Raw genomic sequence first — 20,655 nt, 5'->3', positions numbered from 1 at the left:
AGACTCACTTTTTCCCTCCTAAAAAGTAAGGGGAAATGTGTGTGCGTCTTATGGAGTGAATGCAGGCTGCGCAGCTATCCCAGAAGCCAGAACAGCAAGAGGGATCGCTGCTTTCACTGCACAGCGATCCCTCTTGCTGTTCTGGCTTCTGAGATTCAGAATTTTTTCCCCCTTGTTTTCCTCCTCCAAAGACTAGGTGCGTCTTGTGGTCTGGTGCGTCTTATAGAGCGAAAAATACGGTAACTTGCACTTCTAACTATGCACAGTCTCCTTCAGGACAACCCAGGTGTTACATCTCTTTCTCTCCCCTTAGAATAAAAGAAACCCTACTGCAGCCTTGAGTTAGGAGCCTTGTCATGGAGAAATAACTGAAAACCTTGCAAAATAAATAAATGTCTGTCACCAACACCTATATGAAGCCTGAATTCACCTGCCGAAAGGTTCAGAGATATCTGAAATTTATTTATTGCATTTATAGCCCGCCTTTTATAGCCCATGTGGTTCTTCACCTTCTTGTTTAATCTCACAACAAGCCTGTGAGGTAGGTTAGGCTGAGAGACAGTGACTGGCCCAAGGTCATCCAGTGAGCTTCAAGGTTGAGTGGGGATTCGAATCCTGATCTCCCAGGGCCTAGTCCGACACTCTAACCCAGGGGTAGGCAACGTAAGGCCCATGGGTCAGAAGTCACCCACAGGGGTCATTTAACTGGCCCACGAGCCACCCCCGAACTGAGCCGCCCGCTCAGTGAGTCCCTGCGTGCTGCGCTAAAGCAGGGACTCGCTTCCACGGCACCAGAAATTGTGTCTACGCAGACACCGGAAATCGCCTCTGCGCAGACACAGACACTGGAAATTGCAGGCGGGTGCACACTTTAGCAATCCGGCCCACAGAGGACTCTCCACTGGAGTGAACCGGCCCAGGCAAGGTAAACATTGCCGACCCCTGCTCTAACCTCTACGCCATTGATAGAACCGGCGTGGCGCATGCAACATGCACAAGCTTCTTTGCACAATTTGCACAGCTCTGTTTCTTGGTTGCAGAAACTGGGGTTCTCTTAGCCCAGATGTTTTGTTAAGTGCAGCCCCAAGTATAACTAGTGGGTGGATGTTTGGATGTTGCTGCGCTACAGATCATCACGGCCCTGCGTGATGCCAGAAGCAAAGTGAGATCTTTCTCAGTCTGCAGAACATGCTGTTACTCAGGCTTTGTTCCAGAGTCTTGTAATCACAGGCTTCAGCAAGGTTTCCTGCAGGACTTACAATTCCAGCACAGAATGCTACAGTCAGTATTGCTGATCACTCTTAAATAAACCATGCCAGACTGCAAATCCCAATAGGAACATTTGGGATAAAGGGATGAAGTGCGCGCACACTTGCTCAAAGTTTTTTGTTTTTATCGAAAGAGACAGGGATTTCCCCCTGCTGATTTCTACTCTAAACACAACAAGCTGGACCTGAGCCAAGTGTGAACATCTCTTTGAGACGGGAAACCAGCAACATCGCTGATGAAAGGCATGGCAAACGAAATCTCAACCTTAGGCTAAAAAGCAAAGGGAAACAAAGTGGGGGAATGTAATCTGTGCTCTGAATTGTGTAAGATACAGTTCCCCCACAACAGACTTTCCCAAACTGGCCACAGCCAGAATGGCCAATGGTCAGGAATGATGGGGACTGGAGTGCAAAATATCTAGAAAGCACTAGGCAGGGAAAGGCTGCCTCAAAATAATCATGCCAACAGAAACTGCTCCTTTTCTTATTGCACCTTCCTGTGTGATTCAGAGAAACCCAGCCAGTTAAGTATACGCACATCATTCACAATTGCCAGGGATGTTGCAGGGCCAGCCTTAACTTTAGGTAAGGTGAGGCAGCCTCCCTCAGATGGCCAGTCTTGAGACCCTGTTAAAGGGTAGCTAACTACATGGTTATTCTTAATTTGTACCTGCCGTGGGCGGTTCCATTGGGATGTTCTGTTCTGTGCATAAAATGGGCTGAATCTAGACATATATATAAAAATGCTATGAAAATGCTGTTTTAAAAAACATTTTAAAATATATATTGAATTTCCCATTAGCTCACCATCACCACCTAGTGTCACATTTGTATAATGCACTTAAAACACATTTAAAATGTTATATTTGCAGCTGTATAGCTGGCTCCATAGTTTTGGGGAATTGCTCTGGCTTTCTGTGTATATTTTTTGCTATGAGTCCAGAAAAGCGTGGACTGGCCCTCAAGTGCTTGCTTAAGTGTCATCCAAACATGAAGAACATGAGTTCTGTTGGATTGGACCCTAGGCCCATCTGCCCACCACCCCATATCTTCGTGAAACATAGAATCATAGAATTGTAGAGTTGGAGGGAACAACATGGGGTCATCTAGTCCAACCCCCTGCAATGCAGGAATCTCTTGCCCAAGGTGGGTCTCAAACCCATAACCCTGAGATTAAGAGTCTCATGCTCTACCAACTAAGGTATCCCAGAGCTGCACGCCAACTCCTTTGCATCCCAATTAATATGAGGGCACTTGTCTAGACGGTCAGATGATCAAATCAAGTATTTGGAGAGGAGACAATATGATCCGTTGTAGCCAGCAGAGCATCTGTTTAATTCAGGATTCGGCTGATGATGCAGAGGGGTTGCACCCTAAAAAGTAAGTTTCACTGGGGCTGCAACTTTGACAAATAAATTTGCCTTTGGATTTAACAAACCTGCACCACTAGCTGACTATGGAAGTCACAGCATTTCGCTGTGGTCTTCCGATTAAGATCTTGCCTCTGCCACAAACTCACTCAGAGGCCTTGGGCAACTCATTGATCTCTCTCGCCCTCAGGGCCACTAGCAGGATTTTCTGAGACTGGTAGTCTAGCTAGGCGAAGCCATGGGTCCATCACAGCACATTCGCTTATATGTGCTCAGCTTCAGTTCCCTGCAATCTATGAGGACAGTAATATTCGCCTACCTTGCAGGATTGCTTGCAAGGAGGACAGAGATAACATACGTGAAACGCTTTTTCTAACGTGCTGCAATTGCTAAGTTTTGTTATTGCGCTTGCTCCTGAATCGTTTAGTTTTCTGCTTGGAGAATCCCATATAGCTAGCAGCTCTTAAGGGCATCACCGCATCCCCTTCATCAGCGACATCACTGTGACTCAAAGTGAGGATAATCCTTCTCCACTGGGAGTGACCCCCCCACCCCCACCCCCACTCGTAACCCCAATTCCCTGCTGAGATGACAAGCCGGCTTTAAAGAGCCAGAGCCTCCCTTTATTGCTTCCCCTATCAGATTACAACAAGCAGGCTGTGGGGTGGTGGTCAAGCTATTTTTAGAAGCCTGCTTTCTAAAAATAGCACAGAGATGTTTAGAATTGCGTCACAAGAGGTAATTTTATCCCCCGTTTGGCCTGACGGCCCCTCTCCCCCCCACACCTCCCCAGGAGGGGGTGACTACAAAAGGAAGGAGTTCTTGAGAACAAGGGGTCAGCAAGTTCAGACCCAGACAGAGAGAGGAAAGAGGTAAGAAGTCCTTTTAGGGGATGGTTGGGCCAGATCTGACCAGATCTTGTATGTCATTATTATTATTATTATTTTGCTACCCTAAGGAGGTGGCGAATCCAGCTGTCTTGCAGCCGCCTGGCGCTTAGCACTTGGATTCAGCTGAGTCGCCCTAATTTTAGCCCAGTCACTGCCAAGCAATAAGCCTGGCTTGTGACCCTGAACAGCTCTCTATCAATTCATTACCCGCAGTACCACCCAGTGGACAGCAGAGACATTGAAGCGCAGGGCGCATTGATGCAGCTAACTTCGGATCCAGTTGCCCCCTGGCTCTTGTGATCCAGATGCATGGAAAGGTCAGGTTGAGCTGGCTTAGTTTTTTCCCATCTGCACCAGGAAAGAGGCTGGGACCATTGCAGGATCAGTTTTGGCTCTCCAGATAATGATAATGATAATAATAATAACAACAGATGTTGTTGGACTCCAACTCCCATCAGGCATGACCATCGGGGCGAATGCTGGCTGGAGCTGATGGGAGTTGTAGTCCACCCGCAATATCTAGAAGGCCTCTGGTTCCTGATCCTTGCGATTTGCTCACATGTAAGCTGCGTGCCTTCCTGTACCTTTGAAGCACATTCGAAGTGCGTTCCCACCTGCCCCTCCAGGGAACTCTGCAAGCCATAGTTTGTTAAGGGTTGCGGGGAGTTGTGAGGTCTAAACAAGTGTCCAGAATCATTTGAGGGGGAAACAGGAATTCAAATGTGCTTCAAAGTTATAGTACACAGCCCCAGGCTGCGTACGTGACGTACATTTAAAGCACATGACCTCCCCCCCAAAAAATAATAATTCTGAGATCTGTAGTTTGTTAAGGGTGCTTGTAATCATAGGTCTGTGGTGGGCCAACTATAGTTCCTGGGGCTTGGAGGAGCTATATGTTTTAAAGATGCTTTAAATGCATGGTGTGTACACAGCCTTCATTTTTTAATTCAAAAATGCAGAGACTGAAGTCTGTCTGCATGTTAATCTCTTTGCCCTCAGAAGCCCTTGCCTCTAATCCCAGATACTTAAGGGCTGGCTGTGGTTGTTTGGCAGCGTAGGAAAGGCACTCGGTGCATGCTCAAGGGTCTCTTTATATTCTGTTTACATGTTGACCTCTGGCACTGAATTCTGCAGCTGAGCCCTTTTTACAAATTAGCTTCTTGGATGTGTCGGAGCGTTCTAGGAATAGATTTCTGGATGTATTCCTCATTTTAAAGAACCCTCTTCCCCCGACCTCCTGAGTGTACTGCTCAACTTCCACTGTTTCAGTCTCCAAAGTGTCCCTTTGTCTTTGAAGTAGGGCAGTTTTTCTCCTGATGCAAGACTCTGGGCAGAAAGCATGCTCGGGGTGGAAAAATTATATGCATCAAAAACTTTTGAAGCTGGTTCCTATAGAGTTTTGGCAGTCCTATTCCCATCCCTATACAGTGCCGGCCTCTAAAAGATTGATGCTGGCTACTGAAAATTTGATGCTGGGTAGTGAAAATTTAATGCTGGTGTCATGCTCCAACACAGATAGAGGTCAGGGTAGAAAGTTCGTTTCCAATTCATAAAAGAGGCAGAAAAACCACAAGATACATTTAAAGAACATGGCTTCCCTCCAAGGATTCTGGGAACTGTAGTTTATTAGGAGTGCTGGGAACTGTATCCCTTAAGGGTAAACTTCTGTTCCCATAATTCTTTGGGAAAAGCCGTGTGCTTTAAGTGTAATTTAAATGATTTGTGTGGATGTGACCAAAGTCACTGCTCAGTCGTCACTGAAGAATTAAGCAATGTACAGATGTAGTCTTAGTAAGCCATTGTTCTCATAACATATTAATGGTAAATATATTAAATCCCAATATAATAAATAACTAAGAGCCAAAGTAGAACACAATGCTAAACACATCATCTGAAGATACATCTCTGGTTTGTGTTTTGCTTTTTATAGTTAGCAACATATATAAATCCAATAAATAAAACAAATAGTTCCTTTTTAACCAGGCCTTTGGTTGATCTGATTGACATCCTATGCCCTTTTTAAAATGTGGCTCTTTTTTGAGGGGTGTGTGTTATTGGGTTGCTGTTTTTATTTTTAGTATATATATATATTGTGGTTTTTATGTTGGTCTTTTCTGTGAACCGCCCTGAGACCTCCAGGTATAGGGCGGTATATAAATTCAAAAAATTAAAAAATAAACTTGGCCTGGTGCCAAACTTTGCAGTGTGAACTGTCCTGGGCTCCAGCCAGTCAGCCATGCCCTTTCCCAGGATACTCCATTACTCCTCCCGCCACAATTTTCCATTCCTGTCCCGCAACAAACAGTGTTCCATTGGCACTAAGCATGCCTCCTGCTGTTTGCTTAAAAGTCTTTCCCCTCCCTTTAAGGTTCTCTTTGTACTTCTGCAAAGCCTTGAAACCTTTCTCCCTTGTGCCCAAACAGCGCCCTTTAGGCAACATGAGGAATGATCTTCAGAAGGAGTCTGCACTTTTAACAGACACCCATTTAAATTTGCTATCTGTATGTCCATATATTTTGATGGGGTTGTTTTATTGCATATTTTAAACTGGTTTTTAAATATTTTGTAAACCATTTGATGCTCTGGCATTGATCAGGTTGTTGTTATTACCAAAACAGCGGTGGATTTTTATCAGGGCTGCTGCACGTAGCTCAATGCTTTCCTCCCCTTCACAGCCCCCAATGACAATTCTCAGTGGCATAACGAAAGCTTCACTTTTGTTTACACAGGCTTTACCAATATCAAAATCTAACAATATCCATAGTAGTCAGTTTTGTTTTAGTGTTCACATGAGCTCAGCACCAAACTAGATGTTATACGAGAACCCTATTACAGTGGTACCTCGGGTTACATATGCTTCAGGTTACATACGCTTCAGGTTACAGACTCCGCTAATCCAGAAATAGTGCTTCAGGTTAAGAACTTTGCTTCAGGATGAGAACAGAAATTGTGCTCTGGTGGCACGGCGGCAGCAGGAGGCCCCATTAGCTAAAGTGGTGCTTCAGGTTAAGAACAGTTTCAGGTTAAGAACAGACCTCCGGAACGAATTAAGTACTTAACCCAAGGTACCACTGTATTGCACTTCCCACTAAAAAAAAACAAAAACAAAAAAAAAGGAGCTAGGATGTGACCAGCCTGGGACTGGGCTGTGGCCGGGTGAAAGTACTGCCCTAGTGATAATCCTTTACCTGACAGAACTATGACTTAGCATGGCCTTGGACACAACCCCAGGACTCCCTCCCTCCTCTCAGTGTTTCCATCGCTTTTCCAGAACCATGACCATCTTGTGTGAAAACTGCCGCAAGCCAATCAGGACAGAGAACTGCATCTCGAGATGCCCAACTGCATCAGTCTCCAGGCGGGAGATCAGGACCACAAAGCCATTCAGGTTAGATACTATCCTGCTCTCTTTCCCTACCTGAGTCTACATTGCGGGCAGGGCAGGGGAAGAACCAACTGCCTCCAGTCAATTTTCTTGGTGCAAAAATCCTCCTATATATGTGTACACCATCTAACAATAATGTTGCTGTCCCCCTTTAGAACTACCGGTGTTCCTGCTTTGTGTCCAAATTTAATAAATTAAACTACTTAAACAAATCAGCTGAGGCACACAGCTACAATCCTAAGCAGACTTACCATGGGATGTGGAGCAACTTCCAAGTAAATACCTCATGTTACGTTTGCTTCATGCTACATTTTTTCAGGTTGCGTCCCGCGGCGACCCAGAAGTACCGGAAAGGGTTACTTCCGGGTTTCGCTGCTCGCGCATGCGCAGAAGCGCTAAATCGCGCTTCACGCATGCGCACAACCACCAGATCGTACGGCGCTTCAGGTTGCTGGCTTTTCATGTTGCAAACGGGCCTCCAGAATGGATCCCATTCGCAACCAGAGGTACCACTGTATACATAGGATTGCACTGTAAGAGTCTCTTCGTTTCAAACCAGCATCCCATCTGCCTACTGCTCAACTGTTCCCAATTTAAGTGGGGATTACAGAAAACCATTCCCGGCTTCTGATTGGATCCCGGAATGTCCCATTTTTGGGTCCGGAGCTCTGGCACTAGCCGGCTGCCTTGTGCCAAGCACTGGACCAAAAGCTGCTTGTTTTTTTGGTCTTGCACAAGTCAGCTGGCTCCTGCAGGAGCACTAAAAACAAGCGTCCCAGTTGGGACCACTCAGATGCTGGGGGGGGGGGGATGCATCTGTTATGGCAGGGATATGGAACCTCTGCAACCTTCCAGTTCTTGCCGGACTCCAGCTCCCATTGTCCTGGCAATTGGCCATGCTGGCTGGGGCTGATGGGAGTTGGAGTCCAACAAGACCTGGAGAGCCACAGGTTCCCCATCCCTGCGCTAAGGCTTTCTGTGGCTGGAGTGTTGCTGGTGTTCTTTCTGTAGCCAGCAGCTGACGCTCAGTGAGTAAACACCATTAGTTCCTGACAATATTTTAGGGTTAGCAGCACAGCTGTTCCGAAGCATCTGCAAAGCACTTGCTTCCTCTGCTGGGACAGGAGATGTGCTCAACGCTAGATGCCAGCAGCAGAGCAGAGAGCAAACCGGAGCGGTTCAGCCAATGCCAAACCAGACCTGTCACCTGTGGCAGCACCGTCAACTGGCAGAGCCTGTCCTGGTCCCACTTACTGATGAATCATTGAGGCTGCAAATGTTTACATGGCCAGACTCCAGACGGAAGCTGCGGGTCCTATCTATCTCCAGGTTGCACATGGAAGCATTTCCAGCAGAATCGTAAAGTGGGAGGCATGAAATCCTCTTCCCTGAAGGACTGGCTGGAAGAACATCTGCTGGAGAGTCTTCTAGGGGAGAAGCTCAAGTATGATGTGGACCTCGTTCGGCTATATTCATGCCATACATTTAAAGCACTATGGTCCCTGCTTTAAACAGCTATGGCTTCCCTCAAAGGATTCTGGGAGCTGCAGTTTATTTAGGGTGCTAAGTGTTGTTAAGAGCAGTGCTTTTCCCCCAAAAAATAATGTTTTGGGGTACTCTCATTTTCCTACTCATATTGAAATACTGTCCCTCAATGAGGCCAAACTTAGAATCACAAAATGTTTAAGGGTATGCGTCCCCTCAGAAAAAAAGCACTGGTTAAGAGAACCCTATTCCCTTCACAGAGCTACAGTTCTCAGAGTGCGTTAACAATCTATTTCTTTTCACAGAGAACTCTATAAATTGTAGCTCTGTGAGGGAAATAAGGAGTCTCCTATTACCCTCAGCAGCCTTAAACAAACTACAGCTCCCAGAATTCTTTGGGGGATGCCATGAATGTTTAAAGCAGTATCGTAGTGTTTTAATGTATAGTGTGAATGTAGCCTAGAGAGATCCATGTCACACTTGAGCCTCTTATAACCTGCTTATTTACCTGTTATTCAGTTCTCAAATCTTTAAAGTTCCTTCCCCACCAACATTCAAGTAAAAATGTGTCTGTATGTGTGTGAACAATAATTCACAGATACGGATGCACGATCAAATACATGCATGTTATATACACATTTTCCCAAGGCTATTTAAGCTATTTAAGTTGTGTGTGAGTGTATGTTATATTATTGTGCTATACAGCATATGTAATACAATCATTATTAGCCGCTGAGAGCCTTTTGTTCCACAAAACCTGAAGATCCAAGAACAAATTTTGGGCGTTACCAGCAAAAGCTCCTCTCTCCTTTCCTCAGTGCTCAATATTAATTGAAATCTGCAATCCTAAATGTTGCAACTGGGGAGTAAGGCCCACTGAATTCAGTGGGATTTACTTCTGAATTAGCACGCTTAGGATTGTGCTATAAGTGTTGCCCCATAGGACACATTTCTACATCAGATAGACGAGGCTGCGTAGTCCCCTAGTGACCACCAGGGCAAATACCCTTAGGAGAAGGAAGTTGATTGGCTGGGCAGAATAAGGGGAGTTCATGGTTATTCTTCTACTGATTATTTGTAAAACAAAAAACAAAAGAAGTCAAATGTGCTTGGGCTACATGTACACCAAAATGCACATGTCCCTGCCCTCAAGCTTACAATCAAAACAAACTTTTTAAAGCCAGGAAAGTGCTTGGATTAACTTCGGTGGAGCAAAACCAGTACAGTGGTACCTCTGGTTATGAACGCTTCAGGCTATGAGCTCCGCTAACCCAGAAGTAGCTGCTCCTGGTTGAGAACTTTGCCCCAGGATGCGAACAGAAATCACATTTCGCCCCATTAGCGAAAGCGCGCCTCAGGATAGGAACGGTTTCAGCTTAAGAACGGACCTCCGGAACGAATTAAGTTCGTAACCAGAGGTACCACTGTACTTTGGTTTAAACACAGTGGTGAGGGAAGGGCCATAGCTCAGTGGCTCTATAGCTCACCGTACCTGTCCAGGTCCAATCCCTGGCATCTGCAGGTAAGACACCTTTCTGAAGCTCTGGAGAGCCACTGTCTGTCTGCATAGACTAGCCTCCCGCCAACCTCGTGCCCTCCAGGTGTTTTGGACTACAGCTACCATCCTTCTTGACCATTGGCCATGCTGGCTGGGGCTGATGGGAGTTGTAGTCCAGCAGCATCTGAGGGGCACCTGGTTGGGGGAAAGACAATACTGAGCTAAGTGGGCCTATAGTCCAACTTGATATAAGGCAGCTTATCCCTTTTTTTTAGCACTGGTCCCTGGGAAGATGCATCTACTCTGCACCACCAGTTCTTTAAAGTTCCCAGCTCCAAGAGATGGGAGTGCTGACGCCTGTCTGCCAGCTTCCAGCCCCTTTGCACAGCTGAATGCCTCGCATGGCTGCGCGGCGGTTGTCATGGGAACCATCACATACAATAACTGAAGTGCATATTGAATTTCTATGCTGAATGGTCCACTTTCAGCAGCACAGAATTCCCCCCCGAATCCATCTGCTCTTTTCTCCCTCCTGATCTCTAATGCTTCTGTTTCTTTATTGATTACCCTTTTTCTAAGCTCTCCCTGGGGCTCCTTTGCAAAAAGAAAAGAAAAGGAGAGAGAGAGAGAGAGAGAGAGAGAGAGAGAGAGAGAGAGAGAAGTAATGCAAAACAAACAAAAGAAAACAGGGTTTAGCCAGCTAAAAAGTAAATGCTTTCTTTAAAAAAGCAAAAGCAAAACTGAAGCATGGTCCTAGTCCAAAGATGCTTTCTGTCTCTGGATGAATTGTGGATGGTCAGATACAAAGGAGGGCAGAATCTTTGTTTCTGGGATGCGGAAGCACCTGCGACCCTCCAGATGTGCCCATTGGCCAACCTGCCTGGGGGAATCAGCGGTCAACATCTGGAGGACCACAGATCCCTGATTTCATAGTCACAGACTACTCCTTTACTCCTCCCTCCATGAAAACTGCACATACTCAAATCCCTTCTTTTGCACAACTATGAAAAAACAAGAGTCCTTCTGCCTCCATCTGCATCTGTTCCCCTGCTTAATATGGTTGCTGTTCTGCACCAACTTCAGGTTGAGCAGAAATCCAGGCTGCTGCATTCCATTCCTTAGCCAGGCATGGGGAACTGCAGGCCCAGGGGCCAAATGTGGCCCTGCAAAGCCCTCTTTCTGGCACTTGGGTCTTTCCATCTTCAGCCACACACCCTCTCCACAGGCCACACCCCTCACCAGCCCTGCTTTGCACCCTCCTGGGGTGTTTTTGCCTGGCTGGAATGTGTCCTTGAACTCTGATAATACCTCTTGCTTGCTGTCAGAAGCGAGCCAGCAGTAAATCACACTCAGCAAGTTGGAGTTAACTCTTTGTTAGCAAAAAAACCAACAACAAGTAGCACAAACATGGTGAGGTGTCAGGCCTAATGAGCACAGGAACTCATCTCCGTCTTGCCCTCCATGAAGCAGTTGCTGAGACTGAAGGTCCTTGCCTTCCCACAGCTATCTAAGTTTCCTCCTCGCCAATGTTTTTTTCCAAGCAATCAGAGACTGCGCCTGCTTGCAGTCTTTCGCTGCTCTGCCTGTTTCATGCCTCTTCTGGTTCTGGGAGATCGGGGGGGGGGGGATCTCATTGCAGCAGGAGGGGGAGACACCCATGCTTCTTCACTATCCTGACTCATCTCTACCTCTTTGTCAGTGTTTTGAAAAGGAAAAGGTTCTGACCTCCTTTTTACTCCTTTGCCTAGGCCTCAGACCTTAGTTGGCACAAAAGAGTCTTTGAGAAAGGGCATTCTTGCAGAGTATTGCTGCTTTTATTCTTAAAAAGTCTTCTTCTCCAAGCACGACCGACAGCTTTTACGCACACCAAACACAACCAGCTTTCTACCATCCAACCAACCCACACCACACACTAACACTGACCACTCTATATATACAGGTACCATTTGGTGAAAGGTTGCATGAGTCATTGTAGGCCGCTGACTCGTGCTGACTTAGTTCTTTTAGCATTAAAGAAACAGCGGCCAATTTTTAGCCGTGACACTCTTGGCCTCCCACATCCAGTTCTTCAGCTTCTGCCTCTGATTCTAAACTTCTCTCTGCCACAGACTCTCCCAGCTCACTGAGCCCTGTTACCTCTTCAGCTTCCAACTCCTCCTCTTCCCAGTCTTCTCCCTCTGACCTCTCAACGTTGTCCCACCACCAATCTCTGGGCTCTGAGCCTCCTTCCCTTGAGGGTTCCCCAGATGGTGCCTTCTACCATTCCTTTGCCTAGTTGAAGGACACAGAAAGGTGTGCAGGTCTCTGCAGAAACTAATCTACTCTACAAAGGTAACATTTGCATCCATTGCTCCACCTAAGTCAACTGATGGAGGAGGAGTCAAGGGAACTCAGCCTCCATCCTGCCATCAGGAACTCAGTACCACCTCTGCTGTTGGGAACAGACTGTGCCCCTTGGAGAAGCATATTCCTTCAAGCACACCAGGCTCACAGAGGGAGTATCACTGGCAGGAGAAGCATGACCATTTGTTGAGACATCTCCACAGATATTATCTGGCCTCAGACTCCTGATGCTGTTCTCGGACTCTGTTTGTAGCAATCTGTACCTGTAGCCTGACCTGTATTGCTGTAAGCCTTGAACAAAGCTTTCTCTCTTTCCTGCACGTAAAAACCTCTGTCATAGCATTTGGGATGGCAGCCGCAACAACATGGGATCGACACCACTGAAGGCACTGGGACTTACCTTTGAGTAAACCTGCATTGGGTTGTGCTGTTAAGTCAGAACTGTGACTAATGCAATTTTTCTCTGCCACTGTTAAGTGTGCAGAGCATTAAGAAAAACACCCTATAATTCATACCTTACAGCACAGAATGATCATTAATATTCCTGTTTTATACTCAGAAGGCACTGAAGCTGACAGAGAATGACTTGCTCAAGGCCATCCAAAGAATTCATCATCGATGAGCAGAATTCTAGATGCCCAACCTAAGGAATGATCTAAAAGTTAGCACCCTCCTCACCTTTCTGATGTGAAATGGGTGACAAAAAAACCCTTTGTGTGGCGGTAGCTCCACAGAGGGGCTTAACATTTGAAAGTGATTCCCCACATGGATTGATAAGGCCCAGCCATGTGATAAGGTATCATACGAGTTGCCAGTGATGTGGACACTTGACACCCTCCAATATTTTTTATCCAGTATGCACCTTTGTCTTTTGCTAGGGCCGGCCCTGCCTTTAGGCAGAGTGAGGCTGTTGCCTCAGGTGGCAGATACTGAGGGGTGAGAAGTGGCAGTGAAATACAGCAGAGTGGTGTTTGCCCCATACCTGCCCTGCTCCCCCTAAGCTAGCTTGTTGCCCTCAGGCTGTGTAGAAAGATGCTGTCCCATCGCCATTGTTGAAATAAGATTCAACAGCCAGTCTAGTGAGTTTCCGTACATGGAATGTGCGGGGCTGCCATCTTGTTCTTTGCCTCAGGAAGCAAAAGGTCTCAGGCTGTCCCTGTCTTTTGGAAAGTCTTATGTAACCCTATGCAAACCAACTGCTTGCCAAACTATGAGTGATTTTCCCTCAGTCCAACAGTTGCCTCTGAGGCCTTGTTGCTACCAAACTGTTAAACCTGGGGTAACCTGTATCTCTTCACACTTGATCTTAGTCAAAAGGCTGGAGCTGTATCACTTCAGATTGGAATAATAATAATAATAATAATAATAATAATAATAATATATTTTTTTAAAAAAATGCCACCCATCTGACTTGGTTGCCCCAGCCCCTCTGGGCGGCTTCCGACAACTTGAAACACAGTAAGACATTTTAAAAAATTAAAAACTTCCCTTCAGATGTCTTCTAAAAGTCAGATAGTTCTTTCTTTCCTTGACATCTGATGGGAGGGTGTTCCACAGGGCAGGTGCCGCTACAGAGAAGGCCCTCTGCCTGATTCCCTGTAACTTCACTTTTTGTACTGAGGGAACTGCCAGAAGGCCTTTGGAGCTGGATCTCAGTGAAAGCTCACACAATTGAACACATCTCCATTCAGAAAAATGCCCTGCACCTAGAAAAGTAGCAAGTCAAGAAGGAAGCTGGGATAGAATCCTTCTCTCTGGCATCTGGCTTCCTTTATGGATGGATTTTGGGTTGTTGGGGTTTTTTTTTATAGAGGAGCATTCAGTCCACCTGAAGTATGAAGTGGAACATCCAAGACTGAGATTTACCATGTCAGGGAAAATTAAGCCTGAATCACACAGGCCTGAAATGGTCTCTCTTGAACAGTTTAGCACAGTCACTTTGGGCCCATTATGTGTCTGAATGCTGGTGAAATTGTCTCTTCAGTGAGAAATCATATACATCGGGGAGAGTTTTCATTTTCAGAAAAAGTCTCCTACTGTGCCGTTCACTGAGCCTTAAAGTTATAAACCCATCTGGAATAGTTGCTGTTCGCACCACTGTGAAATGGTCCTGTGCGAGGAATGATTCTCTTTGTCCCCTTAAGTGAAGTAAAACATTCTTTTGACAACTTTGCCTTCTAAATTTTAAAAGGCAAAGTTGTCATAATAATATTTTACCTCATTTGTTGTTTCCAGTGGGGAACGATTCAAGGCATCATATAGTGAAACACTGGTTGTATGAGAGGGAACTTGCTTAGTTCTGAAGCCTTTCTCCTAAAATGGATTATTCCCGCTTGCACCGCATGGGATGCACTTACAAGGAGAGATCTACGATGAATTCAATTCCATTCGCTTTTAAATGAACGAGAAGCTACCTAATTTGTTCTCAAACCAGTGCTCAGATGGAAACACAGCTCTTCTTCAAATTTCACGCTTCTCTAAAAGTGGCAGGGCAGCTCTTCAACCAATGTGTATGAAAATGCAGACTGTGTGTATGTGTAAAAATGCATTGCCTTGGGGAAAATAATGCATTGCACTGAGGCAAACTGCCAAATATACAAAAATGCTGGTGAATTCTTATGAGGGGAAAAAATCATACATTGCTGCAGAAATGTGAAGAACTGAATTTGAGATTGGAAAAATGGGAAAGTGAGGAGAACCCAAGTTGTCAGGTGTCTACCCCTATGCATAAAGTATATCACCCATGTAAAACTGAGGTGAATTTTTTTACTTAACTAAGTCAAAATGGCAGTGGAGATTAGGGTCCCATCTGCGCTATACATTTAAAGCAGCCTGGGAACTGTAGTTTGGTTAAGTGTGTGGAGACCTGCTAGGAGACCCCTATTCCCCTCACAGAGCTACAATTCTCAGAGTGGTTTAACAGTCAACCCCTCTTCCTCATGAACTGTGGGGAATTCATGGCCTCTGTATGTTTTTTGGGGGGGGCAGAATCAACTTGCAGTCTTATATTGGAGCTACAGTTTCACAAGACCTCTTTATTGTATGAAAATTGGGGGTGGTCATGTGAATCAAACTGTCTCATATGTTGGGAGTGTTGTAGGAACTTTGTGGGGCCATGCTGAGTAAACTGTCAAGTGGTCTCATATCTTGCAACTCTTGGTCATCAGGTCAACTAAAGGTGCTTCCAAGGCTCGCCGGGATCAGATCAACGCTGAGCTGCAGAATCTGCGCTCCCTTCTGCCCATCTTGGAGCAAGAGAAGGAGCGCCTCTCATACCTTCATACCATGGCTCTTGTCTGCTTCTACATACGAGAGACACAGCTTTTCCCCTCAGGTGAATATTAAGCCTCTGTTGCGATGATTGTTTCGATTAATGCTGACTTTATATGTCCTCAGAATGCGGTGAAGTTTCTCTCTTTTTTTTAAATGCTTTTTATTGGTGTTTCATTTAAGACAAACAACAAAATACAGTAAAATTCAACAATCATTTACCCACATTCTTTCCCCACTCTCTGCTGAGCATGGACTTCCTTCCCTCCCTTCAACAGGTTTTCTTATGTCAGTTACTTTTCCACAGTTTCTTATTGTATCCAATCCTACCTACATTGTAAGATTTATTTCAGTCCTGCCAGAGTCTTCAGATTTCTAACAGTTATTATTTATGTACTCCATAAATTTACTCCAATCTTTTTGGAATTTTGCTTCCTCCTGATTTCGGATTCTACAGGTCAGTTTTGCTAGTTCCGCATAATCAACCATCTTCGTCTGCCACTGTATTGTTGGTAATTCTGGTACTTTCCATTTTTGGGCTAACAAAGTTCTGGCAGCAGTCGTAGCACACATAAATAACCTTTTTCTATTTCCTCTCCCATCAAGCCTAGCAAGAAAGCTTCCGGCTTTTTCGGGAAAGTGTATTTAAATATCTTTTTCAATTTGTTATAAATCTGTTCCCAAAACTGTTCCATTTTCTCACATGTCCACCTTGCGAGACCTCTAAAAAAACCCACACTGCTCAGAATTCCCCTAAGGGCTATTCCACACTTCTTTTCCGATGGCCGCGGCAAACAGGAAGTCTAATGTGGACAAGTTTCTCCAGTGTGATGTAGGCCTCCCTAAGGAAGCTTGGACAGTTGCTAGAGAGGGACACACATTCTCTTTCTGCAGTAAGGGTGGGGAAATTGTAGCTGCCCAGATGTTGTTGGGACTCCCATCAGCCCCAGCCAGCACCGCCAGTGGTCAGGGATTGTGGGAGAGGTGGTTCAGTGACATCTGGAGCACAAGTTGGTGGCCCATTCCTGCTGTAAAATGTTTGCACGTGTGGCGAGCGGTCACAGTGCTGACCTCCCTCTCACCAATCTTACTTTATCAAGATGCATTCTGAAAAACAGCAACGAAGGTGGTGGGGACATGATACCTTGATTTAGGGTAGGGTAAGGAGAAGTGACTATTGGATTGAATAATCTTAGGAAATCACAGGTCTGTAAGTAATGAGTTGGCAGCCAGCCTCCAAGCTTGCTCCCATGCAAAAGCTATTCCAGAAGATGGGTAGACTGAGTTACCGTATATATGACACAATTTAAAGCACATTCAGCACCTATTTCAAACACACGAATCCTCCCAAGTGGCCTAGAACTGTCACTTTCCCCTCACAGAGCTACAATCCCCAGAACCCGTTACAAACTACAGTTCCCAGGATTATTTGAGGGAAGCCATGTGGATTAAATGTGTGTTGAATGTGCTTTGAATGGATGGTGCCGATCTTCCTCGTGTGTCTTATCCAATGTTCACTATGCCAAAGATATCTCCCTGTGGCGTTTTCACATCTGTTTGCTTGCATCTGCTCACAGGGGTGGCTTATAACTTCCTTTTATGAAAATATTTATAACTCTCTTCTTCTTTCTTCTTTGGCGATCACTCGTAGCCGAGCAAGATTGTCTCCCATGAACATGGTCTTAACAGTGAGTCCATAAGTGACTGTGGAGGCCAATTCTGGATCCACACATCCTTCCACAGTGGGGACGTAGATTTCCAGGTGGAAGTAGATCACAGTGAGGGTTTCCCAAACATGCCTTCCTCTTAGCTCGTTTCTCCTTTTCACCCTGAGTTCGTGCTTCCATGACACCTTGGGTAAGGGCTGTTCTCCAACTGGAGCGCTCGCAGGCCAGTGTTTCCCAGCGATCAGTGCTTATACTACATTTTTTAAGATTTGCTTGAGAGCGTCTTTAAACCTCTTTTGTTGTCCACCGGTATTTTGCTTTCCATTCTTAAGCTGCGAATAGAGTAGTTGCTTTGGAAGATGATAATCAGACATCCGAACAACATGACCAGTCCAACGAAGTTGATGTTGAAGAATACTCAATCATATTGGGATCTGAGCAGAGAACGAGAAGACATTTGAAACAGTCGCTCCATTAATACAGGAAGGTCTGGGGTGGACATGGGAATTGCTCACACTTACCAAGATGGGGCAGGTCAGGGTGGTGGTGAGGTCAGGACTCCCTAAAGCTCATTGGTGGCTGCACCTGATTGGACAGGGTGGTGGTGAGGTCAGGACTTCCTAAGCTCATTGGTGGATGCACCTGATTGGACAGGGTGGTGGTGAGGTCAGGACTCCCTAAGCTCATTGGTGGCTGCACCTGATTGGGCAGGGTGGTGGTGAGGTCAGGACTCCCTAAGCTCATTGGTGGCTGCACCTGATTGGACAGGGTGGTGGTGAGGTCAGGACTTCCTAAGCTCATTGGTGGATGCACCTGATTGGACAGGGTGGTGGTGAGGTCAGGACTTCCTAAGCTCATTGGTGGCTGCACCTGATTGGGCAGGGTGGTGGTGAGGTCAGGACTCCCTAAGCTCATTGGTGGCTGCACCTGATTGGACAGGGTGGTGGTGAGGTCAGGACTTCCTAAGCTCATTGGTGGATGCACCTGATTGGACAGGGTGGTGGTGAGGTCAGGACTCCCTAAGCTCATTGGATGCACCTGATTGGCTCTGTCAGTGCATCTATGGAGCGCCCCCTACCTTTACCCCTGCACCATTCATGGAAGCATCAAGGACTGTCACAGACACCAGACCCCTCCATACCAGCTGCTCCTGTATTAATAAAACTAAAGGGTATAAAGCAATAAATGGCAACAATAATCTTAAAGCACAGAAAAGCTGGTTTTCCCTATTATCAGTTAACAATAAACACCACCACCGTGAATTCAGACTGGAAATGTTCACACATGCATTCTGCAGTGGTACATTTTCTCTTGCTTCCCCCTCACAGGGGAAACTGCAGTTTTCATCAGGAAAATGGTATAAGGGGAAAGGGTTAAGTAGCCACCCCCGCAAATGCCATGGCCCCAACCTGACCCTTCACCACTACCAGTGGGGTGGTGGCTGAACTCTAGGAAATTATGGTTGTGGATCTTCCTTGTCATGTCTAATTGCACCCTTATTTCTATTTAAAGGAGATATAGGAGAGGTAGCGAAGAGTAAGCATACAGTGAGCAAGCAGCTGGCTTTATGAATGGGAACACTTTATCCATCATGGTCTCCTCTAAGGTGTATTTTACCTGAAGACATTTTCCTGTCTTCCCTTTTTCTTTTTGAATTGTCCCTGAGAGGATCAGTGCAAGAGCTAACATGCCCTTTAGCTGCATTTTTTACAAAAAAAAACACACCAAAAAACATTTTTTGCTTTATTTTTTGCAGTGCCATTAGATCACACGATAAAGTGAAAGAAGCTGCAATGACCTTGATATTGTTCTTCCATAATTATGTTCCAAGACGGGCATGTTCTGTTCTGCACAATGTATTGCCTGAAAGATGTTGTTCTCTTCTAATCTATAACATAGAAGGAGGAGCTCACTTGGCAGAAAACAGCAAAGACCTAAATCAACCTCACGGAGACGGATTTCTGCGGAGAGAGGAATTTGCTGTGATAGCCTTGATTAGTGAAACTGACTAAGTAGCGAGCTGGAAAGCAAGTGCTGAGGGAATGCAATCTGAGTTATTCAGACTGAAATCCTACACTTACCTACTTGGGAGTAAGTCTCTTAGAACTCAGTGGGGCTTACTTCTGAGTAGGCAAGTAGAGAATTCTGTTGTTATATGTTGGTGTGTACAAACCAAACATTTGAAGTGCGTTTCTCACCCCAGAACCCTGGGAGCTGTGGTTTAACCATCACAGAGCTATAGTTCTCACATCCTAAACATACTACAGTTCCTAGGATTCTTTGGCAGGGAGTGTTTTTAATTAAAAGCATATACACAGCCTTTGGCTGCAATCTTGTACGCTCTTAAGGTAAAGGTAAAGGTACCACTGATCATTAGGTCCAGTCGTAGGCAACTCTGGGGTTGTGGCGCTCATCTCGCTTTATTGGCCGAGGGAGCCAGCGTTTGTCCGCAGACAGCTTCCGGGTCATGTGGCCAGCATGACTAAGCCACTTCTGGTGAACCAGAGCAGCGCACGGAAACGCTGTTTACCTTCCTGTCAGAGCGGTACCTATTTATCTACTTGCACTTTGACATGCTTTTGAACTGCTAGGTTGGCAGGAGCAGGGACCGAGCAACAGGAGCTCACCCCGTCGTGGGGATTCGAACCGCCGACCTTCTGATCAGCAAGTCCTAGGCTCTGGTTTAACCCACAGCGCCACTTGCGTCCCAAGTCTTTTACCTGGTAGTAAACTCCACTGAATATAGTAGGATTTTCTCCTGAGTAAACATGTGTAGGCTTGCTCTGTTAAAATGGTAGTCTGTCTTGTGCTACTGTTCAGGGTGAGCAATGGGAGTGTACAGAAATGCCTTCCTTTTCAGAAGGCTCACAATTTAAATTTCCACACCGGTTAGAGTGTAGAAAGGGGAATGATTGAGGAGAGGGGAGCACTGAATTCCTTATTTCTTGCTCCAGGAAAACCTAAGAGCCAGGCTGCAGATATTTAAACACTGAACCTTTCTTAACACTTCCCCACCAAAGATCCCCTCCTTTCTAACCCCAACCCATCCCCATCTTATTAAACCATTGATAAAAAAAATCTGCAGCCAAATCCCCTCCTGTTGCCTGTTTCTAAGGGCTGCTCCCGGTGACTTTTTTTCTCAGCCTTCATTCTGATTCGCTTGCACAAAGCTTATGCGGAGGTTAGACTACATCCAGTGTTTTCCGAGTGTTCATTCTGATTTGTATGCAGGGGGGTTATATGGCACTGGACATTCATCCTGCATTAATTCTAGTGTGCTTACTAGGTGTTTTTATGTCTTCCCATTAATCTTACGTTCATTCCCTATTTTTCAGTGCATTTCCCCATCACTTTCCTAATCACAAAAAACTATTAATTTTCTGAAAAGGTGACAGAGCACTTTAATCTAAACTAATTACACAAAAGTAAATTTTGCAGCGTGCACATGCATCTCTCCTGCAAAATACTGACAGCCTGAA

At 45.6% G+C, this 20,655-nt stretch overlaps 1 protein-coding gene across 4 annotated transcripts in view; it reads left to right on the top strand.

Moving 5' to 3' along the window:
- Positions 1 to 3,423: 3,423 nt before the first annotated feature.
- LOC308472897 (endothelial PAS domain-containing protein 1-like) overlaps positions 3,424 to 20,655 on the top strand; it is a 34,557-nt gene continuing 17,325 nt past the window's right edge. The window contains exons 1-3 of one of the 4 annotated variants that reach the window (XM_080998141.1): positions 3,424 to 3,510; positions 6,800 to 6,916; positions 15,407 to 15,573. In XM_080998141.1, coding sequence (XP_080854267.1) covers positions 6,804 to 6,916; positions 15,407 to 15,573 — 280 coding nt within the window. In that variant the 5' untranslated portion in view covers positions 3,424 to 3,510; positions 6,800 to 6,803. Of the gene's footprint in view, positions 3,511 to 6,013; positions 6,030 to 6,799; positions 6,917 to 7,867; positions 7,942 to 13,071; positions 13,382 to 15,406; positions 15,574 to 20,655 lie in introns of those variants that run through there. The other 3 variants (XM_080998142.1, XM_080998145.1, XM_080998143.1) reach the window with 3 other exon arrangements.

Source organism: Podarcis pityusensis, assembly GCF_964106645.2.
Source record: "Podarcis pityusensis genome assembly, chromosome: 3".
Taxonomy (NCBI): Eukaryota; Metazoa; Chordata; class Lepidosauria; order Squamata; family Lacertidae; genus Podarcis; species Podarcis pityusensis.
The sequence above is the reverse complement of the archived record's forward strand: the minus strand, read 5'-3'. Positions and strand labels throughout refer to the sequence as shown.